At 32.9% G+C, this 26,611-nt stretch overlaps 4 protein-coding genes across 4 annotated transcripts; 3 read left to right on the forward strand and 1 right to left on the reverse strand.

Annotated features, from left to right (window-relative positions):
* Window positions 1-875: 875 nt before the first annotated feature.
* LOC137821796 (large ribosomal subunit protein eL20) lies at window positions 876-3,421 on the reverse strand. Its single transcript, XM_068626550.1, has 4 exons — window positions 3,198-3,421; window positions 2,995-3,110; window positions 2,751-2,814; window positions 876-1,292 (listed from the first exon to the last, which is right to left on the reverse strand). The coding sequence occupies exons 1-4, from the start codon at window positions 3,210-3,212 to the stop codon at window positions 951-953; spliced, it is 537 nt and encodes a 178-aa protein (XP_068482651.1). The 5' UTR covers window positions 3,213-3,421; the 3' UTR covers window positions 876-950.
* A 5,436-nt stretch (window positions 3,422-8,857) lies between these two features.
* Window positions 8,858-10,220, forward strand: LOC137822899 (proline-rich protein 4). Its single transcript, XM_068627922.2, has 2 exons — window positions 8,858-9,112; window positions 9,291-10,220. The coding sequence occupies exons 1-2, from the start codon at window positions 8,941-8,943 to the stop codon at window positions 9,929-9,931; spliced, it is 813 nt and encodes a 270-aa protein (XP_068484023.1). The 5' UTR covers window positions 8,858-8,940; the 3' UTR covers window positions 9,932-10,220.
* Window positions 10,221-13,054: 2,834 nt separating this feature from the next.
* Window positions 13,055-13,842, forward strand: LOC137822864 (peptidyl-prolyl cis-trans isomerase 2). The gene has a single exon (XM_068627878.2). The coding sequence runs from the start codon at window positions 13,140-13,142 to the stop codon at window positions 13,656-13,658; it is 519 nt and encodes a 172-aa protein (XP_068483979.1). The 5' UTR covers window positions 13,055-13,139; the 3' UTR covers window positions 13,659-13,842.
* Window positions 13,843-25,171: 11,329 nt separating this feature from the next.
* Window positions 25,172-26,201, forward strand: LOC137823204 (uncharacterized). The gene has a single exon (XM_068628374.2). It carries the CDS (start codon window positions 25,274-25,276, stop codon window positions 25,871-25,873), a length of 600 nt encoding a protein of 199 aa, XP_068484475.2. The 5' UTR covers window positions 25,172-25,273; the 3' UTR covers window positions 25,874-26,201.
* Window positions 26,202-26,611: the final 410 nt, after the last annotated feature.

Here is a 26,611-nt window from a genome sequence, read left to right on the forward strand (position 1 = left end):
AAAAGAAAAAATACATTAATTTTCTAAAAATTTAAACTTTATTGTATAAATTGTTATTATGATTATAAAAATAAGAAACAAATCCTTGTGAACCAGTCATGAAAAACATCTTTTTTGTTTCAAAAAATAATCTGGAACATACTTATGCACACAAATCTTTATTGTCAATTTATATAATTTATAATTATATAATATATAGATTCGTATCTCCGTGTCCTACATTTTAAAAATTTTATATATCTTCGTGTTCGTGTTACATAGCTACCACTCATCTTCCGCGATTTAGAAACATATTTGGTGAGCATTAATTTTATTCAAATTTAATGTCTTTTTAATCGTATTTTAAATTAAAAAATATAATAAAAATAAAGTTATTTTTTTAAAATATTCCTCTAATTAAATTTATTTAGGACTTAATTATTATTTCTATTAACTCTATCTTTTTAGTCTAAGTAAACAAGAAACGAAATTTGAAATAAAAGAATTAAATCTATAAATATCTTAAAAAAAGAATTAAAAATAAATCTTCTATCTCTTCAATCTGAAATTAAAACTAAGATATAGGTTTAATAATTTGAAACAGAAAAAAAAGGCATAATTGTAAAATAATATCACAGAACAAATTTTAATACAATTTTGTACAAGATATTTTACATAAAATTGATATATTAACATTTATCTATTGCTTACGATTTTAATATTAACCATTATATCTATGCAATAAAATATTATAGGAGTCTCGAAAAATTGACACAATTACACGACGTTACTAATATGGATGAAGTTTTAAGTTAAAACTTGTGCTGTAAGATTTCGAACATTGTCGTCTATAAAATACTCTTTATAAAATGATGTCGAAGTAAGAATCTCTCTAATTTATCAAAAGGAATTTTAAATTATGATAAACAAAATCTAGGATTATCGTTGTCGGACAAAAGACTAAACTGATATTACATAAACAAGTTTGGCTTTTTGGCCTTGTATGTGGTCTTCAGCTTCCTTGATGGTGGCCTAATTTTCTTGAAAACTAATGGAAACTTAATTTTGGAGTCGTGAAATTGTTTGGTGCTCTCCCTCTTGCAAAGCTTTGCTGGTATGGTAGCAGTCTTAATAATTTGGATGCATGGAAACCTGACCCTGTGACGAGAAGCCATCTCATTGTACATATGCTCAACTGCACCATTTAGAGTCGTGTCACGGAACTCCTTGTACATGTTGTGATATCCTGTCCTACTTTGATACCTCAACCATATCCCATAGTTCTGAATCTTGGTTGGGTTCTTCTCAAAAATCTGCACAACAAAATATTATGAAGGGTAAACACAATATGGCAACAGAAAGTTGGGAGTACAAAATGTATTTCAAACAAAGTAGATGAATATAAATCCAAACGCAACTTTGCCAAAAAAGAACTCAAGGAGGTCCTTTAATAAATGTAATGACAAAAATAGTTAAAAAAAATTATTAATAGAGCAGGAAAAGCATCCGACCAAAAACATCATGAAATTTCAGCTTAAAGACTGTGAACTTAACCTATTAACCACATAAATGATGTCCAATAATGAACTAATTTAACAGATTATAGACAAAGCAAAACAAGCATTTAAACTTAACATTACAGAACTTCTGTGTAGTCACTACTATGAATTCATTGAACTATAAAAGGAAGTAAACAGCATCACTGAAAGTATTTCAAACAGCAAAAACTCCATTGAAGGTTACTTTTTTTAAACAGTCATTCTGAAAGCCAATTTCAGAGTGAAATTTCAGCATAAAGATTATGAACTTAACATATTAACCACATAAATGATGTCCAAAATAATGTCATTATATGAACTAATTTAACAGATTATAGACTAAGCAAAACAAGCATTTAAACTTAACATTACAGAACTTCTGTGTAGTCACTATGAATTCATTGAACTATACAAGGCAGTGCATAAGAAAACAGAATCACTGAAAGTATTTCAAAACAGCAAAACCTCCATTGAAGGTTACTTTTTTTCTTTACAGTCACTCTGAAAGTCAAATTCAGGTAATAAAAACAGGTTTTCCTAAACGGAAAGATAGTTTGGGAAAAAACAAACTTTAATGAATGCAACAAATCAGAATCGGTAAGAATCAGAGACTCAGCAATTAAAAAATAAAATAAATGCAAAAATATACGCTGTAAAAGTAAAATATAAAACCATAGCAAGCAACAAATATTTTTTGAAGTAATTTATTATACAAAATAAGTACAAAGAATACTGCTCAATCCCTCCATCATACATTGCATACGTTGAAAATAAAGAAATTCCCATCTTTGTCTACAAAACAATCTTTCAGAGGAAAATTTAGCCATGGTTATACATTTCACTTGGTATACGAAGAGTTATCCTTTATTCTAATAAAGCGTAACGATGTCATGAACATGACATCCTTGTAGTAACTATCAAGCCAATAACTCAATTACCTTTCTCAACATCAATCCATCAGACACTCTACACAATACTCATATCAACAACAAGCAAAAATCATAGAACAAGTTGGCTTGATACCATTAACCACCATCCAAGCTAGCAAATAATTAGCATTAACTAAATTATAAATTGTTATATAAGGAAACAAAAAAGTTTAACATCGAAAGTTTCCATGAAATCGTGGCATTTTATCATTATTTTCAACAACTCGTAAAACATCTTAATCATCAGCATAATACGAATTTAAATGTAAAAAAAAAAAAAGAGTCTAAAAGACATATATAGTACCTCGTTGATAGCGAGCATTTGACCATTGCTCTTCTTGACCTTCTTCAGCTTCCTCAAAAAGTACCTAATCAATAGAGAAAAATAAACAACCTTAAAACCTAAACAATTGAAAAAAAACAGGAACAGAGACAACCAACTCAGTTGCCCGAATCTAACTAAATCGGTACACATCCAGTGAAAGGGGAATATTGCAAAAAGGATCTCAGAAAATAAAAGAAATGATACAAGAGAATAATGAGTTTACCAGAACTTGGATTTTGCCCGAACCTCGTTGGTGGCCCAAAGCTTCATGCGGTAAATCTTTGGGTGCTGATCTGCTTCCGTAGGGAGAGCCCTCCCAACGACCTGGTATTGGTGAAACTGCAAAAAACAAACAAACATTACACCATGAAAATCATTATCAGAGTTAAACGAGATCAAAGGCCAAATAGTGTGCATTATACGCACCCTGAACGAAACCATTTCTGAGATGGCAACACACCCTCCCTCTCAGTCCGGCGATACGAAGAAATGTATCAAAGTTGGGTTTCTTTCTATATAAAGAGGCTTGAAACCCTATTTGGGGCACTGGACTGGGGCTCGGGTTCGGGTTCGGGTTCGGGTCTACCATTCTTGGGCTAGGCGACCATGCCCGCAATTGCTTCCTGCATCCAAAACTTAAACTTTTGAATCTGCACCCAACATAATTTCAAATTTTCAAAAATATTCTTTATTCTGAAAATGAAAATCCAAAATTAAAAATAATGCATTCTGAAAAAGTAGATCCGGAAGAGATTATTGTGTTCCAGAAAAGGGGATCCAGAATGTAATCTTATATGTACCCCATTTTTTTAAGGGTATTTTTGTCTTTTCACCTATAATTGGCCGACAAGGCCCACATCGTGTTTCAATTTGGTCCAAATTTTTTTCCAAAATTAAAAAAAAAATCATTATATTAAAGTTGTACATGATAAGCTATGAGGTTCGGACACTTCATGACATGTTTATTTCGGAAACACATATCGAACACCGATATTTGTAGGTCACGTATTGGTGAAATGTCAAATTCAAAAAATATTTGTTGGATTCTAACAATTTTAATGCAGTTCTAACACAATTTTAAAAATGATAAATACATTAATTTTCTAAAAACTCAAACTTCTTGTATATATTTTTATTATGATTATAAAAATAATGAACAAATCTTTATGAACCTGCCATACAAAACATATTTCAGCTCCAATTTCATATTTTTTTGTAAAAGTTTTCATGTTAAGAATCACTTGACATAAATCTTTATTGTCAATTTATATAATTCATAATTATATAATATATAAATTTGTGTCATTGTGTCCTACATTTTAGAAATTATATGTATCTCTATGTCCATATTCGTATTTGTATTGTATCAGTGTGTCCATGTCAGTGTTACATAGATGGTAAATAATAAGAAGGACTCCAGTATAATTTGATATAATGAAGGTTGTATAAGCCAAATACGAGTTACACAACATTTTATCAAAATTATTTTTCACATGTACAATTTCATCATAATTATTTTCTATTTGCAAATTAAAATTATATGAATCAAATGTGATTTTTTGCAAATGTTATTCACGCATAATTTATCTAGAACTCGTATATTTGATATAGGATTTTTTTGAAAATTTCATAAATAAAGAACTATTGGGTATGAAGTCAAGACCAATTGGGTTGGGCTGACTAAACACCATGTTTAGTGAGTGGGCTTAATAATTGTATCCCTTTTATAACACATGAAATTGTTTTTCAAAGATATCATAGGTGTTTAAATCAATTAATAGACCTTAGATTGTAAAACAAGTATTAAACATATCAAACCACAATTTGAACACATGAAATGGTTTTTCAAAGGTATCATAAGTGTTTGAATCAATTAATAGACCTTAGATTGTATAAAATATATTCAACATATGAAAACACAATTTTAACACATGAAATTGTTTTTCAAAGATATTGATATGCGTTTCAATCAATTAATAGACTAAGATTGTAAAAGAAATATTAAACATATCAAAACACAATTTGAACACATGAAATTGGTTTTCAAAGATATCACAAGTGTTTTCAATCAATTAATAGCGAAAAGAACAAGTTGCAAACATTTAGTTAAGTAATACGCTTGTTTTCAATAGTTAAGATACTTTTAAACTATTATTATACAGAACATTCACTTTCTTATAGTTACCAAGGTTACAAAACCTTAGATTGCAAATGAAAGAAGTATTAAACATATCAAAACACAATTTTAAAACATGAAATTGTTTTTCAAAGAAATCATAAGTGTGTCAATCAATTAATAGACCTTAGATTGTAAAACAAGAATTAAACATATCAAAACACAATTTGAACACATGAAGTGGTTTTTCAAAGGTATCATAAGTGTTTGAATCAATTAATAGACCTTAGATTGTAAAAAATATATTAAACATATGAAAACACAATTTTAACACATGAAATTGTTTTACAAAGATATTCATAAGTGTTTCAATCAATTAATAGACTAAGATTGTAAAAGAAAAATTAAACATATCAAAACACAATTTTAACACATGAAATTGGTTTTCAAAGATATCACAAGTGTTTTCAATCAATTAATAGCGAAAAGAACAAGTTGCAAACATTTAGTTAAGTAATACGCTTGTTTTCAATAGTTAAGATACTTTTAAACTATTATTATACAGAACATTCACTTTCTTATAGTTTCCTAGGTTAAAAAACCTTAGATTGCAAATGAAAGAAGTATTAAACATATCAAAACACAATTTTAACACATGAAATTGTTTTTCAAAGATATCATAAGTGTTTCAATCAATGAATAGACCTTAGATTGTAAAACAAGTATTAAACATATCAAAACACAATTTGAACACATGAAATGGTTTTTCAAAGGTATCATAAGTGTTTGAATCAATTAATAGACCTTAGATTGTAAAAAATATATTAAACATATGAAAACACAATTTTAACACATGAAATTGTTTTTCAAAGATATTCATAAGTGTTTCAATCAATTAATAGACTAAGATTGTAAAAGAAATATTAAACATATCAAAACACAATTTGAACACATGAAATTTGTTTTCAAAGATATCACAAGTATTTTCAATCAATTAATAGCGAAAAGAACAAGTTCCAAACATTTAGTTAAGTAATACGCTTGTTTTCAATAGTTAAGATACTTTTAAACTATTATTATACAGAACATTCACTTTCTTATAGTTTCCTAGGTTATAAAACCTTAGATTGCAAATGAAAGAAGTATTAAACATATCAAAACACAATTTTAACACATGAAATTGTTTTTCAAAGATATCATAAGTGTTTCAATCAATTAATAGACCTTAGATTGTAAAACAAGTATTAAACATATCAAAACACAATTTGAACACATGAAATGGTTTTTCAAAGGTATCATAAGTATTTGAATCAATTAATAGACCTTAGATTGTAAAAAATATATTAAACATATGAAAACACAATTTTAACACATGAAATTGTTTTTCAAAGATATTCATAAGTGTTTGAATCAATTAATAGACCTTAGATTGTAAAAAATATATTAAACATATGAAAACACAATTTTAACACGTGAAATTGTTTTTCAAAGATATTCATAAGTGTTTCAATCAATTAATAGACTAAGATTGTAAAAGAAATATTAAACATATCAAAACACAATTTTAACACATGAAATTGGTTTTCAAAGATATCACAAGTGTTTTCAATCAATTAATAGCGAAAAGAACAAGTTCCAAACATTTAGTTAAGTAATACGCTTGTTTTCAATAGTTAAGATACTTTTAAACTATTATTATACAGAACATTCACTTTCTTATAGTTTCCTAGGTTACAAAACCTTAGATTGCAAATGAAAGAAGTATTAAACATATCAAAACACAATTTGAACACATGAAATTGTTTTTCAAAGGTATCATAAGTATTTGAATCAATTGATAGACCTTAGATTGTAAAAAATATATTAAACATATGAAAACACAATTTTAACACATGAAATTGTTTTTCAAAGATATTCATAAGTGTTTGAACCAATTAATAGACCTTAGATTGTAAAAAATATATTAAACATATGAAAACACAATTTTAACACGTGAAATTGTTTTTCAAAGATATTCATAAGTGTTTCAATCAATTAATAGACTAAGATTGTAAAAGAAATATTAAACATATCAAAACACAATTTGAACACATGAAATTGATTTTCAAAGATATCACAAGTGTTTTCAATCAATTAATAGCGAAAAGAACAAGTTGCAAACCCTAAACCCTAAACCAATTAGAAAAAAAGGTGTTATAATTCTAATTGGATTTAGATGGAGCCAATCAATATGAAATATTATTATTGATACTAATATTTATATTTTTTCGTTTTTTAATTTTTTTTTATAATTTTAATATTAGAATTTTTTCTTTAATTAAATTAAAAAAATAATTAAACTCGAATTAATTTTCTAATTTAATTTTAACGTAATAAATCTTAAAATTATTTCAATTCCCTATAACCTTCTTTTATATTTTCATATTTCATTTTTTTTTATTTTAGTTTGTTCATTGCTTTTAATTCCTATCAAGAACTATACGAGTCGAAATTTGTATGTAAAAATTCGTATATAACACTCACTTTATATATGGATCTAGATTCGTATGTAAAAATTAATTTGTAACTATTACTTTACACACGGATCTGGATCCATGTGTAAAAATCGGTATATAACACTTCCTTTACATACGAATCTGGATCCGTATGTAAAAATCATATATAATGCTCACTTTACATACGAATCTGAATCCGTATGTGATAATGGGTATGTAAATAACAAATTTCTTATAGTGCATGGTTAAGTAATGAGAATCACAAATCGTAAAAAATATTAGTTGTAAAAATGATACTATATTTAGTTATATTAAATAATATTTTATTATTTAAATTCGATTCTAAATTTGAGACTCCATTACTAAATTATTGATTAACAATATCTTGGATAAAAATTTATCGCAATTGTAAGACAATCGTGACTAAAACCAACAGCTTAACTTGTTTATCTCAGTATTCAATCACATGGTAACCATTACACTGTTTATGCATTCTGGCAAAATAATTAGCTACAACTCCATAGTTCCAGCATGTGGCGCTTCACATGGTTTAAATGAGACGACAGTTAAAGATTAACTAATGTCTGTTGGCATCAAGTTTGGACAATACATGCATGTGTGGTCATATGGGAACGAATTAAATCTCTAAATTTCACAGGTTGTCGTAAAAATTTTAGTTGGTTGATGTATGAAAGTGGCTCACTCAAAGGGGATCCATGCTGGTTTATCTTAAATAAGTGGAAAATAAACTTGTACTTTCACTCTACCTTTTCTTCGTTTTACAGAAACTATTTCAAACAAATTGATAATTGTTCAAACACCTCCTATGCGTTAGTAATAATTATTAAGAGCCTGTAAAGAAATATTCACAGTATATCAATTAATATTACGAGAGGATATGCATGAATTTAGTGGCAATAACAAAAGTACAGAGAAAGATAATCAAGAAACATAGGAAGGATAGATGGTTACTCACATTTTTCTTCCTTTCCGCACTTCATATGAATATTCAGTATTTACACAGTATTCTTGCTTCTTCTTTTTTCTAGATCATGAACATGAGACTATTTGATAATCCAATTTTAATATTTTAAAAAGGTATGATATAATTGTATTATATAAAATAAAATCCTAATACAAATGTAAAGTACATGTCACCTTATTACCAGAGCTCCGGAACCATGTAATGGTAACATAGCCAAAAGTTGATTGTGGTAAAAGAAAATATGAACAACATTATAGTGGGGTACAAGTGATTTATTGGAGCTATTTGGTAGGGTGAGACAGATATTCACATAAAGATGCATTAAACATTTGGTTGAGGGCTGATGCATTCAATGATAGATAAAGCCATTTGGCTGCTTTCCTTGCACGTTAATGAAATTTCTCTTTGTACAGAGTGTAGAACGTGACTGCGTGAGGTGCTTAATTTCACAGTCAGTAAGCCATCCATTTGTTATAAATTAAGCTCTCCAATCTCAATCTGCTTCATCCTTTCATCTCTCACCTTCCAACTCTGCCTTCTTCTTTCATCTGGTGTTCTTTGCTGCCATTCCCAATGCAAATTTTCATCCACCTCCAAGGACCACTAGTCTGCTTCTGTTTGTTGTCTGTGTTTCTCGTGGTAAGAGGCTCCAATTATGAAGACCACAGAACAGTCCAGGTAGTTGGCCAAGGAGAGTGCGCAGACTGCAGCCACAACAATATTAAGACTGGTCGCGCTTTCTCAGGTACCTTGTCTCATATATATATATGCTTAATGTAATAGCAATGCTATAACTTTGTTTGATTCTTCAATCATTCATTCATATATTATACATACAATAAACTACATTGGTTTTGAGCTTTTACTTATACTACTAGTATGAAGCCAAACTCTACAATATAAGAATCCTGTGCATTATGTAGGGCTACGTGTATCGGTAAATTGCAAGTCACCTCATGGACACTTCAGAACAAGAGGGGTGGGTGTGCTTGATGAATATGGAAACTTCAAAGTATCCCTTCCACAGGACATGGTAGAAGATGGTGAGCTAAAAGATGATTGCTACGCTCAGCTGCACAGTGCTTCAGCTGAACCTTGCCCTTCGCATGGAAACTCCAAAATTGTAACTAAGTCAGTATCTGAAGATACACACACCCTTGGGCCTGCTTCTGGGAAACTCACATTCTCATCAGCTATGTGCACTTCAGCCTTCTTCTGGCATTTCTTCAAACACCCTAAATTCCCCTTCCCTCCTAAAGAAGACCACCCAAAAGACCCTCTCCCTCCTCCAGTACCAGTGTATAAGAAATCTCCAACACCAACATATAAGAAACCTCCTACTACTACTCCATCTCCCGGTGTCAAGAAACCAGACCCGCCAAAGGAAAAGACACCTTCTCCCACTCCCATTTCCAAGCCCTCTCCAACTAAGCCACCATTTTTCAAATTATTTCCTCCTTTCCCATTCAAGAAGAAGCCGTGCCCACCTCTAATGCCAAGGATGGACCCTCCAAACTACTTTCAACACCCATGGTTTGGAAATTGGCCTCCCTCTCATTCATAGACCACTGTCGTTGCACTAGCTTGGAGTAACATTTTACAAGATACGTGTTTGTTTTCTATCTGATTATTTTTGTGTTAGCAGTGACGTTGGGGTTGATTATGTTCAAATAAAATCCATGCCAGTGGATGGAGAATGAGAGCAGAGAAAAACAAATGATGGAGCAATGTTGTTTGAGAAAGTTTGGGTTTGTTGATGAATTTGAATGTGAGGAGTTAATTAATAAGTAAAGATTTGTATTTTAATTAATCTTGTACAAGTACTTTTAAAGTAATTTTTTATGATCCTTGTAGTGGCAGAGTGTCTAATTTTTCAGATGCATACAACAAACTTGGTTCACAAATGAGAGATCTGAAATCACAAATGTAGCTTAATAGATACTCTAATTCATTCAACTTAATCCATATTTTTTCACATTCTTTGTGATAAAATAGTTTAAGGGAAATAGTCTACGAGCATTACAGTAAATATCTTACAAGTTACTATATTTGTAAGGAAAAACTATTTTTACACCCTAAATATCTTAGAAGTTACTAAAGTATTCATGTGCGAGCGAGCTTTATGCAAACTTTGTAGGCTTCAAATTGAGTGAGTAGTTTTCCAAATTTATTTTTTTGTTGAATTATGTTTTAGCTTTCATTTATAGTGGGTCTTGCGTTGTTTTGGGCTTATACTATTTCGTCCTAAATTTAGAGAACCTATGTTGCACGGATACTGACACGGACACTGATATAACACGGATACAGATACGGAGATAAGTAAAATCTCTAAAATGTAGGACATGGGGACACAAATCTATATATTATATAATTATGAATTATATAAATTGACAATAAAGATTTATGTGCATAAGTATGTTCCAGATTATTTTTTGGAGCAGAAATATGTTTTTCATGACTGGTTCACAAGGATTTGTTTCTTATTTTTATAATCATAATAACAATTTATACAATAAAGTTTGAATTTTGAGAAAATTAATGTATTTTTCCTTTTTAAAATTGTATTAGAACCATACTAGAATTGTCAGCAATCTAACAAATATTTTTTTGAATTTGACACTTCACGGATATGTGTCTTACAGGTGCCATCGGACACCGACACACCATTTAAGAGGAGTGTCTAAACTTCATATCGAGAACAAAGACTTTTCTAAATTTTCATTTGCCTAGTTTTTTTAAAAAAATATTTTGGTATTTTCTCCATAATAGCTCAAATATCATATTAAAATTTGTATAAAATTCTCCAACTGTCCATAGTATAATAGGTCATCCCTACGTAGAATAGTAATTAGAGAGCCTAATGGAATACACAAATGCGTATATATATTCATTCAAGTTCCCGATGTATGAATTAAGTACTATATGGATTATTTCACCTTAATCTCGATTGAATTTTGATTATGCAGATGCCTTAAATATTTTGATTATTTAAATAACATAATCTCATCTCACCTAAACCATTAAGTTGTACTGTCAAAACTGACTTAAATCAACTGGAAAAGTTAAAAAGGATAGTTATTGTTATAAATAGAATAAAAAAATGCTAAAATTTATTCATTGGTTGGCATTTTTAATTAAAATAAAGGTATTTAATAAATGAGTTTATTTATCTAATTCATACTCTATTACAATAAAATAATTAAATACAAAATAATTTGAGACCAAAATAATTAGTTACTTCATTGACTAATTAGATATCATTTTATTATACACTAAAATTTGATTGTTATCTAAAATAATTTCTATTATTAATATAAATTTATAAAATAGTTTATAAATTGTTATCTAACCATTAAATACCAAAATTTTAATTACTAATTATTTTGTATTTAAAATTAATCTCTGTTAGTCTTTTAAAAACTAATATAGAATCTAAAACATTACTACCTAAATTACATGTTATTTAATAACTGGAATTATATAGTTTTTATCATTTAAAATAATCATAAATAAATTAAAATTTACAAATTTTACTCTAAATACTTTAAAATAATTCCATGTTAATTACATAATTTAATATTACGTTGTTTATTTTTATACAATATTTTATTTGCTTTATAAATTTAATTACTTTAATAATTCCTAAATTTCACCATTTAAATTGTAAATTTTGCTATATATAAAGATTGAGGTTGATCATTTCATGAAGTCTTACAATTGGGTCGGAAAGATGGGCTTAAGCCCAAGAAGCCTATGAACGATTGTGTAAAGAAAAGGGGCAACCTTTTCCTGCACCTCTACAAATTCCTTCCTGCACCCCATCATTTTCGAAGAAGACTGTTTTACCCCTTTAAAAAATGACTTTCGGATTATTATTTCTGAAATATTTTCAGAATATCTTTTCTAGAACATGTTTTAGGAATTCCGAATTTGTATTGGATTTTCTATTATGGAAATACCTTTGCTTATGAAACCACTCTTCTGGAAACACGTAAAATTCTAAAGGATAATTTCGATATTTTTGAAAAATATAGGGGTGTAGGAAGAAAAATGTAGAGGTAAAAAAGAGATTGCCAAAGAAAGGATGTTTCTTTTTTTGTATCTCATCAAATTTATTTCTTTATATCATCAATTATGTAAAATAAAAATAAAAAATTCATTTCATTTTAGAAAATTATTTCAAGAAACAAATTTTAAAACGTATACTTACGTTTTTAATGTTTATTTCGAAAACCTTTCAGGCGATCCATGTTATGCTATTTCCTTTATGTGGGCATGGAGAATTGAAAATATGTATTAAAAGTTAGGTTAATAATACAATCACTTATAATTCTCAACATTATTATTTTAATATTTTTTTATATTATTTAATTATAAATTTAATTTTTATTATATATATTTGTTTTTAAACTTATAACATTAAAAATTATATACAATTCTAAAAAATCTCAAACTGTATTTTCCTAAAAATTAGGAGGTATGAAAAAAAGTGTTTATTTTTAGCATAAGTAATTTGAATAAAGTAATATTTAAAAGTATTTATTTGGAAGAAAAAAAGGTGCCGGGTCTTTGGAGTATACGAGAAAGGAACCGAGGAATAGGACGGATCCGATCTTAACTGAAGTGAGTTCCCCTATTCAGTGAACGCCACGTGTCCGAATGGAACGAGCATCGCCCTATTTATACTCCTTCCGCTTCCCAAACTCAAACTCAAACTCAGCAAGTGGCGTTTAATCTCTCTCAGACCTTCAATTCCCAATTGCAACGCAACAATGCCCAACCCTAGAGTCTTCTTCGACATGAGCATTTCAGCGAAGCCCGTAGGTCGCATAGTCATGGAGCTCTACGCCGACACCGTTCCTCGCACTGCCGAGAACTTCCGTGCCCTCTGCACCGGCGAGAAGGGCATCGGCCGCAGCGGCATGGCCCTCCACTACAAGGGATCTTGCTTCCACCGCGTCATCCCCAACTTCATGTGTCAGGGAGGCGACTTCACCGCCGGGAACGGTACCGGCGGCGAGTCCATCTACGGCTCGAAGTTCGCGGACGAAAACTTCATCAAGAAGCACACAGGTCCTGGCATTCTATCGATGGCTAACGCGGGACCGGGCACGAACGGGTCGCAGTTCTTCATCTGCACCGTTAAGACGGAGTGGCTGGACGGGAAGCACGTGGTGTTCGGGGAGGTGGTGGAGGGCCTTGACGTGGTGAAGGAGATCGAGAAGATTGGGTCCAGCTCCGGCAAGACACAAGGGCAGGTTATGATCAGTGACTGCGGGCAACTGTCCTAGACAAACTCATCCAAACGGTGTCGTTTTAGTGCTTTATTTTATTTTTGTTTTAGTCTGTTGGATTTGTGGATGGCTTTAGACATTTCTGTTTGGTGTTGTTACGTCGGAGTCTTGCTTCCGATCATAAAACTCATGCTACTGCTACCTTGAATAAAGTTAGAATTAATCATTTTTTAATCTTTAATTCCTACTTCTTTTTTGCTTTAACATTATTTTTACCTTTTTAGTATTTTATTCATTACTGTTTAATCCTCCATGTAACTTATATAATCTATAACGGTAATAAATAATTGTTCACTGTTTACAACTTTTATTCATAGATGTTGTTTTCCTTTAACTGACAATCATTTCGATTTTTTTTAAGTAAATGTTAAACAAAGCAATAACTGACGTAAACAATATTTTAAAGCACTGATATATCTTTTAAGAAAATCATTGATTTTTTTTTTCTAAATTTTTTTTTTCTTTTTTTAATAATACTATTTTCATATGAGATGATTGTTGTTACTTGAAATCACCGTCTAACTGATATGTAAAGTTGCATAATAATGCCTAACATACAAATTTTTATAAAAAAAAAAAAATCTCCGACTACTTGAAAATCTTGAATGTGATTTTTCCATTAAATACGGTTTTAGGTTAATGGATCATTTTTAAAACGTAAAAGTAGAATTTAAATAAAAATAGTTTGAAATTTTCAACTATAACAATGAAATTCATTTTAATTTTTAAATATAATAATTTAATATCTAAATTACAATATTCATTTTAAATTTATTTTAAAAAATATATAATTATTTTACGGTTCGATCCAAATTAATCTAGTCGCTTGATTAAACATTTAGATAATAGAGTTTATATATATATATATATATATATATATGTTATTATTTCTGATATCCTCTAGTTTTAATTATTTTAATTAACTAGAACTAGAAAAATTAATAATGTATGCAAATAAACTAAAAAAATGGTAATTTCAATATATAAAACGTATAATTATAAAGTATAGAAATAAAATGTAAAATTTATCAAACCATAGTGAGTAAAGAATTAATTAAACTTAACTTTATTCGTATATTTATTGGAATGTTGGAAAAAACACCCTATTTTTTTTTAAAAAAAGTATTTTTTAGTTATTGTTGTGAAACCATTATTAGTCTAACAGTTTGATAAAATGTGGAGGGTAGATTGACCCAAATTAATGTTTAGATCGAAAAATAAATAGACATTTGATTAGGTGTAACCTGGTTAATCGGTTTGACTCACTTAGGTCATATAAAAAATTGATAACTTAATTCCGGTAGCGAATTGTTTATTTATTTATTTTTAACTTTTATATAAAATTGTGTTGCTCATCTTTTGTTTAACAACATGTATAGTTATTAAGAATTATATTTTTTATATTAGTTACTTTATTACTATGATGTTCTAAAATTTGAACTATAAATTTTATTTGTGTCTAACTTTATTTTTTTACTCGAGCATGGTAAGGGTACGGTCGAGTATCAAACACCGAACTTTATTCGGTATATTAATAATCTTGTACAAGATTTAACAAGGTTATTAATGAGTAATTTATAATAAATATTTATGAATTATGATTAAAAGATAATTGAGTTCTATTATACTCAACTTAATTATATATAAAATTAAAGGTCCAACATAATTACTATAAAATGAAAACACCCTGAAATTAAAGTAGTGTAATTTAATCTAAAATCAATATTCTTTGTTCAAATTTAAACTTACTTGAGTGTCAAAATATAATCATAGGAGGTACCCATGTCGAGAAGACCGAAAACCTTGGATGTAGAGTGAGCAAAGTAAGGAGAAATTCGATCCTGCAATAACATTTTTGTATTCAAATAGAGAAACTTATCTGGCATCTCATTATCTTAGCACGTCACATAGACAACCTTCCAAAAAACGAACAAGATTTAACAACGTCATTAACGAGTATTTCATAGTAAACATACCACAAATCATGATTAAAGGGCAATTGGACTCTATTAGACAAATATAATCATCCATACATTCAAAGGTCCAACACAAATACTATAAATAAAAGAACACCCTAAGATCAAAGGCAATGCAATTCTAATCCATAACTAATACTTTTACTCAAACCCAAACTGACTTGAGCTTTGTATTTTGGGAGGTGAAACTGCGGCTGAAGCAGACAATTCAAAATGACAACATCAAAGATTTATACATATTATTAAACGGCAATGGTTATCACAAACTACATATACTCTTGGTGAGAAGATCGAAGACTTAGAGTGAGCATAATAAGGAGAAATTTGACCGTCCAACAACATTTTTGCATTGTCAAGTATCATAATACTAAGACATATTTGGCATATCAGCACATCACACAAACAACCTCCCAAACCGCACACAATATTTAACAACGTCATTAACCAGTACTTCATAGTAAACACACATGAATATGATTAAAGGATAATTGAACTCAATTGGGCCCAACTTAATCATTTGTTCAACAAAAAGTTCAAAACAACTACCATAAATAGGAGAATACACTAAGGCCAATGGTAATATAATTCTGATTCTAAACTAATATCTTTTACTCGAACTCAAACTGACTTAAGTGTTGGAGTATAATTGCATGTACTATTGTCGAGAATACTGATGATCCGAAAAGATCAAAGACCTTGGAGTTAGAGCGAAAATTGTAAGGAGAGATCCGACCATATACGAATAAATTAGGTTATCAAATTGTATTAAGTATATAACACATTATTATTTATTTCAATGTACTATTTTTAATGTATATATACTAAATAATTTTTTTTCAAATGACAAATTTTCCAGATTTTTTTTATTTAATTATTTACCACTCATAAAATTTAAGATCATATTAATTAATTTTTATCCAATTATATTCTTATTTATATTCTAATCTTTAAATAACTTAAATATGCATGCATGATAGTGGAAGAGAGAGAAAATGGTAAAATAAAAACTTTTACAACTATTTTATTATAATAAAGAAGATTTATTATATTTCTTAGTCAATAATAAACAATTTTAATTTCAGGGAGTCTTTGTTGTTTGAATTCGTTCATCAATGACGAAATACGAGTGTGAAAATAAGTAAATTGGTGAAGGAGTACCTTGCTCATGAGTGAATAAATTGTGCAAAAGTCAGCTGAACTTGAATGATAAGACGAAATTGTCCTTCACGCATACAAATATTCGTGTACGAGTGAATAATAACCAAGCATGCAATTAAAATAAAACTAGAAAAATCACTTAGTTACTTGCATTACCGATTATACTTTAAAATGAAGTACATAATCGATTATGTTTGGGGCAAAATTGATTATGCACTTCATTTTGAAGAATAACATATTATAGAAATACTTAATCGATCATAACTTTATTTTTTTCACATATAATTGGTTATACAAATCTTAGGTAATCGATTGTGCAAATAGTACCCCTTACTCTTTTTTTTATCACCATTAATTTGGAAACAAAATTTAAAAAAGTTAAATATATTTTCCATTCTTATACCTTCACACAAAATTAGTTTTTGTTCGTAGTTGAAATTTTAGACTATTTGGGTACATAGTAGAAAAACTATTGAAACGATTCATTGACTGCAAATGACGTTAAATTATTTTTACGTGAAAAACAAACTTTCAACATAAAATATATTATAATATTATAATATTCATATCAATAATTAATATTGTCCATATTAGCATGAAAATTTATGGAGTAAAATAAATTTAGTTTTTTTATATAAAATAAGTCTTTTATATAAAATATTTAAAATATATATTATAATAATTATGTTATGTTTATATTATAACTAATATAAATATGAATAATCACACCACACATTTTTTAACCTGAAAATTATTCTAATTAAAAAAAATTGACAAATAGTTTTTGACGTCATCAACCAATACTTTATGTTGAACCATTTAAATTATATAAAAAGTAAAAATATTTTAAATAATATGTGGTCTTATAATTAATTTAAAATAATGTAATTTTATAGAATTAACATCATCTTTGTTTTGGATAACAAATATCTCGTGCAATGCTGAAAACTTTCATGGATCACAAACCAAATATTCATGCCAACCAATCATTGGGTTAAAGAAAAATATAATGATTTTGTAATTGGTGGTTGTTAATATTTCATATGAAATTTTATTTATAATATTTTTTTATATATTATTTTATTTATTAAAATATTATTGATATTTATTTTAATTTTATTAAATATTAAATCTTTTTGTAATTAAAATATTAAAATATTGTTTTATTTTATTGTTTTTTCTTATTTTTTTATTATTAAAAAATATTATTATTAATTACAACCAACTAAATATATCTAAAACAAAAATATCAAAAAAATTGAAAGTGTATATCATACAAGGAATTGTTAAGCATGCTAGGGGTAGTGAACCAATTGAAGTTTCCCCAGAAGACTTATCAGAATATGGGGTCTCGAAAAGATGTCTAGTACGAGTTCCACAAGGCATTTAGGCACAACGTCGAGCGGTGTATAGCTTTCGGTCACCAACTCACTAGTTTAGTAAAGGAAGGTTTCTTGAAGGAGTATTTCGAGGCTTATTAGGAAAAGACAAAAGGAGAGGTCGCTCTCAAGGACCAAGCGCATGAGATATCGATCCATGGAGAGCTGAACATCATCTCTGGAGGATTTTCAGAAGAAGGAAACTCTGCTTCCAAAAGTAAGCGATATGCGTGAGCAGTTTGTCTCTGGAGGCCAAGAGACCTGATCATCTCCCAAAGGCCACTCTCTGCTTCGCGAGCTCCGACCCAAAAGACGTGGTTCATCACGAAAATGATCCGATGGTGACATTTGTTGTCATAGTAGGAAGGAAGGTGCACAAAGTTCTGATTGATCAAGGGAGCTTGGCTGATGTGATGTTCTGGGGAACATTTACTAGCCTGCAGTTGTCCCCCGATCAATTGAGGTCATACGATGGGTGCTTGGTTAGCTTCATGAGAGATCAGGTAGAAGTACTAAGGTACGATGAGCTAAGGACGACCTTCTCTAACGGTATCGCGACAAGGACAATCCCCATCAGGTACATCGTTGTTAACGTATCCTCCGCTTACAATTTGCTTTTGGGGCGACCTTCCCTGAACAGATTGGGTGTGATGGCCTCAACGACCCATATGAAGATGAAGCTGCCTTCTTCTGAGGGAGGAGTTATTACCATAAAGTTCAACCAAAAGACGACGCGAAAGTGCTACAAGAGTATCCTGAAGAATAGGAGAACTTACGCAATCACTGTTTAGACAGGGGAGCCAGAATGTATTGCGCAGGCAGAAGTCGTCAATAAGAGGCGACCTGGACCTGCTGGAGAGGTTCAAGAAAGGGAGATAAAAGGGGAGAACTTTATGCCTGCATTAACTCGGATACCTTAAAGAGAAGGGTGAAAGTTGAGGCAAAAGACCAAGATGAGACCTCGACAGTTCAAGGTTACCAACTTGGTAATGCGAAAAGCCCATCCTTTCCAATTAGAACACAAGTTATCTCCGAAGTGGATTGGCCCGTTTCGCATAGTTGAGGTGCTCGGGAGTGGAGCATACAGGTTAGAAACCCTAGAGGTGGGAGCCATTCCTCGAAGGTGGAACACGTCAAACCTCAAGTTTTATTTCAGTTAAGACATTTTGTTTTAATGCTTTTTCTTTATGAACAATGTGATGATTAAGGTGATGCTTTTTTTCCCTAAAAGAGGTTTTTCAACGAGGTCATCTAATAATGCGTTTATTCTTGAAAGATGATGCATTATTTTTGTTTATTTGTTTAGAATTAACACATTGATTATCTGAGTATGCATCCTGTGTGTAAATTGATTATCTATTGACAGATAAGAGGACCTGTCTCGGTAAAATTATCCAAGTAGGCGTCCTGTGTGTAAATTGATTATCTATTGACAGATAAGATGACCTGTCTGGGTAAGATTGTCCGAGTAGGCGTTTTGTGTGTAAATTGATTATGTACTAATAGATAAGACGACTTGTCTCTGTAAGATTATCCAAGTAGGCGCCATGTGTGTAAATTAATTATCTATTGATAGATAAGACGATCTATCTCGGTAAGATTATCCGAGTAGGCGCCTTGTGTGTAAATTGATTATCTATTAACAGATAAGACGACTTGCCTCAGTAAGAATATCCGAGTAGGCGCCCTGTGTGTAAATTGATTATCTATTGGCAGATAAGACGACCTAGCTCGGTGTCAATATGACCACCCGTGTTCAGGCACTCTGCAGTTTGATTTGCTATGCTTAAGTTGTCTGACTGAAGGCAAGGCAAGATGACCTAACTCGGTATGCGAGAAATCACATGAGCTAGGTGCCCTGCGCTGCGAATGAGTATTGTGACTAAGTTGTTTAAGTGCATGGTAAGTCGACCTAACTCGTTGAGAGAATGATCACCTGAATTCAAGCACTCTGTGGAATGATTAAGTAATGCGCAATGGAATGGTCCAATTATGTTTACGATAAATTGGGTTTAACTCGGTGTACGAGTGAGTATCCGAGTTTAGATACCCTAAGAGATAAATGAATCATTCTTGGTGCAGGATGAGACGACCAAACTTAGAAAGGTGCAGCTATCCGAGTATGCGATATGTGAAGCAATGCTTGGCAGGGTCAAGGTATGTGACCCTTGCCCAAGTCTGTGAAATACACCTATATACGTTGAGAATGAGCATTGGCTCGTTGCGGCTGTGGGGTATAGTTTATCAAAAGGTTAGTTCTTTGAGAACCCCATGATTTCTCATGCTCAGTTTGTGCATTTTATTTTTGTTATTTTGGTTACTTCAAGCTCAGAGAGTTAACCTAAGTGTTAAATTGATATGTTAACAATAGTTGTTATACTTAGGCTAGTCGAAGTTTACTAAGTTAAATGACGAGGCATGCAGTGGCTTAAGCTAGTTGAGGTTTACTAAGTTAAATAGCGAGACATACATTTGCAAAGATAGTCACAATTATCGTGCATGAGGTAAAGATGTTGATAAATAAAAAGCGTTACATTGTTAAAAATATTAACAAATTTACAGACAGTTGAAAGGTAAGACTACTCATCCCTTATTTGACCATCGACCACGGTTTTTACCCGGGCCAAGTTGAGTATAATCAATGCCAGGGTAGAGTCCTGATGCTTGTTCGACGACTGCCTCAACAAGGTAGGCTTGGGCGACATCTTGCTTGCATGCTTCAGTTTCTTTGTCAAATTCTTCATCTTTTTTAGCCAACTATCATTTGAGTTTATCGACCTCAACCAAGAGCCTGCTCCTTTCTGCAACAGCCTCTTGGGCTTGGTTTGCAGCCTCCTTGGTCTTCTCGACCAAGTGTCGCTCAGCTTCTTGTTGTTAATCTTTGGTATGTTGAAGCTCACTTTGCAGGTGTTCCATCTCTTTGCAGAGCTCGGAGATCTCTTAGGCCTTTAAGTCCTTTGCCACCTTCCGCTCTTTCATTTTGGTACCAGTCAAGCAGCTTGTGGCAAGGGCTTGGCCAAATTGTCTTATGGCCTCCTGAACCAAGTGGTTTTTATCGTGAGCCATAAGCCTTTCCCTCTCTTCGGCAAGCAGTAGGGCTTCCTCAAGGAATGTGGGAGTGTCAAGGCTTGGGTCCCATAGATTTTTTTTCCTTTGGAGCTCTCTCCTTCGCTCTCTTGGACAACCATCATATCTCGGGGGCAGAGTCTGACCTTCGAAAGAAGCAGCATGGTGAGAGGAAGCACACCCATCTGAGTGAGAATGCTCGGTAGGGGCAATGATTACCTTCCTCTTTCCTGTAAAGATCAGCCCCGAGGTGCTTTCCTCGTTGTCAGTTAGGGCTTGGGTGGTGGTGGCAACAATTTTAAGCTTTTGCGTTAAGGATCCTTGGGCACGTTGGCAGTAACCCTCACCTCTTGGTCATCTCCTCTAGCTTTTCCTTGTTGAATTTGGACAACATCCTTCATGTAAAGAAAACAAGTGAACGGTTAGTACAGAAGGCAAAGGTTCATCTCCCTAAGGGTAAGAAATGAGGAGTACCAATGTAAGCCTTTAGGACATCAGGAGAGAACTCTTTGCTTAGGAGGAAGGCAGTGTCAAAGACAACCTTCAGGCTCGTTAGAAACTTGAAGACCTCCTGATCTAACGGGGGCAGGTCATCCAGACACTTAGCACCTTGGAATCGTGGCTCTTTGGTCCAATATAAAGGGAACCCGTCCAGAAGGGTCAAATTCCTTTTGTTACATCGGAATTTTAGAAATTAACTTTAAAGTTTTTATATGAAGACTGAAAAAGGTTGAGCAAAACTCTTCCAAATACACCATTGAAAGACACCCACAATTGGCGGCCCAAGCATTTGACCTCAAAAAAGTAGAGAAAAACTTTCACATTCGGTGAAATACCGAGCTGGGAACAAAGAATAAAGAAAGCACGGATAAATGCCCAACTATTTGGGTGTAGCTGGGCAGGAGTTACATTTAGCTCGGTCAACAACTTTTTTTTCAAAAATGGTTAAGGGAAGGCGCAAAAGGACTTTTTTGAAAACGGTGGTGTAAAAGAAACAAAATGGACCCTTAGGGTCCAAGGATTCATCGCAACATATTGGCTCATCCTCCCTACACGAAACTATTTTCAATCTATCATCGTCTTTTCCAAAATGACAACCATTTTTTCTTAAAGCTACAACAATTTCACGAGAGATATAGAAGGAGGTTTCATTTAAAAGGTTTTGGGGGTGCCCAGGGGTACAAGGTTTTGTAATCCATTGCAGATTATATCTAGAACAATCACAAACACGAAACAAACACAAGCATTGTTCAGACCAAGCAGTATGAGCAATTTAAGAGTAAAATAAGGGCACATTCTAAAGTCATACAATGCAATCAACAAGTAAGCAACAATAATCGACAGAAAATGATAAATCCTGAGAGAATCCCAGCTCAGGCAGTATAATCGACAAGATGAATGCTCGACGATGAAGAAAGGTAAAGAGAAAATATCTGTTATGATAAGTGATTAAGAGGAAGGAGTTTCTTTGCTACGGAAGATCTTGAGTGCGCGAGAGTTTCTGGAGTGAGGAAGTGGAAGCATGGAGAAGAAGCTGAGAATTCTGAGAGGGTTTTAGAGGTTTAAAAGAAATAAAACAGTAAAATGAGAATAAGTTTTCTAACGTTGGCTTTTACGAGTATGGGAATGCCAAACGGCCACTTTCCCACTGTTGATGAGGATGCCACGTGTGTGATTTGGAAAGTGTGGTGAGATGTCACCTCGGAAACGCTTTGTTTAGCATAACTCACCTACCCGCTGGGAAACACGTTGCATCAGCCGCCAAAGCACTAGAAAGCCTCTTCGGTTAGCCAAGTTCAGCTCGAGCCTGAGGGGCTTGTGTACTGGACAAAAGTGTTTGGTACCTCGATCTAGGTATGGTCAGCTCGACTTTGGGCCAAAAGCGGGTCATGGGCTCGACCTAGTTTTGTTGGTAAGCCCGTGGAGAATAATTAAAATAGAGAAAATAATAAGTTTGGTCATATAATAATATAAAGTTGTTAAGTAAATATATATGTTGATATATGTTAAGTTGTTAGAATAAAATATATGTAAATATATACAGAGCTGTTAGTTAAATAAATATATGCATAAAGGTGCTCGTGGACAGAATGTTTTCTTTTTGTTAGCACCAAAGTATGAAAGATGCATGTGAGCAGGTGATTTTTTGTTACTATTTTATGCTAGAGATTATATTCTCGTGAGTGAAAACTATTAGAGAAATAACTATAAAAGGGACTTGAGACCCCTGGTACCGATACGCTGTTTCTGAATACTAGACTGAATATGAATACTTACCTTATTTTATATGCTCTCACTGACTTGATCCTCGAAGTGTAATCAGCAGGTATAGTCACCTTTGTTATAACAAAGCCACGTTCCAATGTAATGAGAAGATGCAAAACAAAATTTAGAGGAGACAAATTAGCGGCGAAACTTTTTATCCAAATCAACTGACGAGAAAGTCAATCGGTAAGAAAATAACCAATTTGTTAATCTATTCTATTATTAATTTTTGTTCCTGCCGGTTGACCAAACACGTCTTCGTGCGCCTACGTCACTCTCACGTCCAGAATCCCTGCGCTTCACACGTGCTTTATGTCTGAAAACACAAAGACAAGGGGCGCCCTAGAGGTCGTTTGCACTCTGACGCTCAAGTCAATCTTAGGGCTAGGAGACACCAAAATTGTATAATTGTCACTGTGTGTGTTAAGTGACGCAAATGAATAGTGTACCTTGCTAAGTTTGTTGCTTTCCTTTATATAGACTAAACTAGGGTTTCCTCTTTACCCAAAATGGGCTTTCTGAGGGGGTGGGCCCAACACTGTTGTTACCCACCCTTAGGATAACCTAGCGCGTGGGTTATCTAATTAGAGTGCGACCTCTGACAGGGTGACCACCTGGGTGCCTCCTCGTGCACCTGATCTCTGGGGTCACCCGCCTTTGGGAGTGTCCTAGCTGTTCACGTGTCATACATGCAGCTCATCCCTGGAACGCGACCCTCACAGGTCATATATTTCCAGTGGCTCTATACTTGTGTTACGCCTAAACGTGTCATCCACTCTACATGCATGGACTCTCGTGACCTAGGCTTCTCTCTTTCTGATAACTGGTGTGTGGTTTGGGATCCACCTCTCGTGGCCCAGCTCTGCTGTTCGGATCCCGATACCCGACCTCTCCACATTGTCTAATGGCACGTCGGTACATTCTGATGACCGATGTTTGACCACTCTTTGGCTCCTTGGCGCACGTGCTTCGCGAGATACTGGCTCACGCTGCTCGTGGGATCCTGCTTACGTGACACCAATATTCCCTGTGATCAACGACGCCCATGACTGGTCGGTACAATTTTAAGTCGTATAATTTTCTCAAACATATGAACATTTTGGATAAAATGGGTCGAATCCTTATCTAGTAAAACTATGAAATGAAAACTTATTAAACTAATTTATTGTATTAAAAAAATTATTAAATATTTTAATGCACGGGAAACAACTTGAAAATACATTAATATAAAAAAAAATTGGATGGAGCATAAATGATAAATATTAAAACATATTGAGAATAATATGTATAAAGATTAACAAAATTTAAAATCACATGTACAAATCACTAGATGATTTAAAATATAAAAAAGTTGTTAGAAATGGAAAATAAATATAGTATTTGTGATTTCATATAGAGTAAAAAAGTAAAAGACAAGAATGATAGAAGTAAATCTAGTTTAACAGTTCATTAATTGATGTTGTCTTGTTAGAAACATATAAGGATTGAAATAAACGCGGGTTAAAATTGAGAGACGTGGATTGCCCGAGTCCGATTGGAAGAAATGAATCTCAGCCGTTGGTTTAATTTAAATAAATTGAGAAAACAAAGAAAATTGAAGAAGAAGAAGAAAGCAGAAGCGTTGGATGATGGACTGCGTGAAAGTTAAGTGTAGGTCAAAATTGTGTCGTATAAAAGGCAGAAGGTGCAGAGCAGTTTGAGCCGTAGAGCAGACAGTGACAGAGAGAGACAGAGAGAGAGAGAGATCAGATCCGAAGGGGAGAGAGAGATGAGCGAGAGTGAGAAGCAGAGGATAACCGGAAAGGTGAAGTGGTTCAATGACCAGAAGGGATTTGGCTTCATAACCCCCGACGACGGCGGCGAAGATCTCTTTGTCCACCAGTCCTCCATCCGATCCGACGGTTTTCGCAGCCTCGCCCTCGGAGAGTCCGTCGAGTTCTTCATTGACTCCGACACCGAAGGCCGCACCAAGGCCGTCGACGTCACCGGCCCTGACGAATCACCCGTGCAGGGCACCCGCGGAGGCGGAGGAGGAGGAGGAGGAGGAGGAGGAAGAGGTGGATACGGTGGCGGCGGTGGAAGAGGTGGCTATGGCGGTGGAGGTCGCGGAGGGCGAGGTGGATATGGAGGCGGTGGCGGATATGGTGGAGGTGGCTACGGCGGAGGTGGTGGTTATGGTGGAGGAGGTGGTGGTGGAGGGGGTTGCTATAAGTGTGGCGAGACGGGTCACATAGCGAGGGACTGTAGTCAAGGTGGAGGTGGTGGTGGTGGAAGGTACGGCGGAGGTGGCGGCGGAGGCGGCGGTAGCTGCTACAACTGTGGCGAGTCTGGCCATTTTGCAAGGGACTGCCCTTCGAATGAGCGTTGATGTAGTAGCACATGATGGGTGGGGCCTTGCTTTTGTGTTTTGTGGTTCTTTTTCTTTTTTATTCTACTCTGAAGATTACCCTTTAGAATTAGGGTTAGCTAGGGTGTGGCTTATCTGCGTTTTTTTTTCTTTTTTTACATTAAAAGCGATTTAGTTGCTGGGTTTATTATTGCTATGTTTTTGGGGTTAGGGAAAGGAGGGTTTGTTTTGGTGAGGTTCTGAAATCATCGGCTGAATACTCTGTTTCCTACTGTTTAATGCGCTTGAACGTAATATGTCTGCCTTACCTTAATGTTCCAATCTTTAAATGCCTGCTTTGCATTTATCACGCCCCTGTTCTTCCCATAGCTTTTATGTCTACTCAATTATTATATCTTTGGGGATCTTTTTCTAATTAGGAAATCTTTATAAACTCATGACTGCACATAAGAATGTGAAGATGAAAAACTGGTATTACATGTTTTGTTACTATTACAACTTTCATTAACGGATTGCTGCATTAACTAACAATCACCTGATTTCTGCATCTATACTTGCACTGAGATGAGAACGTGGATGGCAAAAATTCTATATCCAGTTCATGTTATATCTCTAGTGGCTATGGATTTTATGCCTATCTTTGTACATATAAGGAGGCTTACTGGGATTTTTTTTGTCCATTCAAATTAAGGGAAACTATATAAATAGTTTATAATCTCCTTTTAAACTATGCCCATTAATTTGAAAGAAAAGTTGTTA

The sequence above is a fragment of the Phaseolus vulgaris genome, chromosome 9 (assembly GCF_051622355.1).
Source record: "Phaseolus vulgaris cultivar YP4 chromosome 9, ASM5162235v1, whole genome shotgun sequence".
In the NCBI taxonomy this organism is placed as follows: domain Eukaryota; kingdom Viridiplantae; phylum Streptophyta; class Magnoliopsida; order Fabales; family Fabaceae; genus Phaseolus; species Phaseolus vulgaris.

Excerpts from the sequence above, each read along its gene's own strand:
- LOC137821796 (XM_068626550.1), bottom strand. Across the intron at positions 2,815-2,994 it reads CGGGCAAAATCCAAGTTCTG|GTACTTTTTGAGGAAGCTGA; the intron begins GTAAACTCATTA and ends TCTATTGATTAG. Across the intron at positions 1,293-2,750 it reads AAATGCTCGCTATCAACGAG|ATTTTTGAGAAGAACCCAAC; the intron begins GTACTATATATG and ends TTTGTTGTGCAG.
- LOC137822899 (XM_068627922.2), top strand. The coding sequence starts at position 8,941 with ATGCAAATTTTCATCCACCTCCAAGGACCACTAGTCTGCTTCTGTTTG. Across the intron at positions 9,113-9,290 it reads GACTGGTCGCGCTTTCTCAG|GGCTACGTGTATCGGTAAAT; the intron begins GTACCTTGTCTC and ends TGCATTATGTAG.
- LOC137822864 (XM_068627878.2), top strand. The coding sequence starts at position 13,140 with ATGCCCAACCCTAGAGTCTTCTTCGACATGAGCATTTCAGCGAAGCCC.
- LOC137823204 (XM_068628374.2), top strand. The coding sequence starts at position 25,274 with ATGAGCGAGAGTGAGAAGCAGAGGATAACCGGAAAGGTGAAGTGGTTC.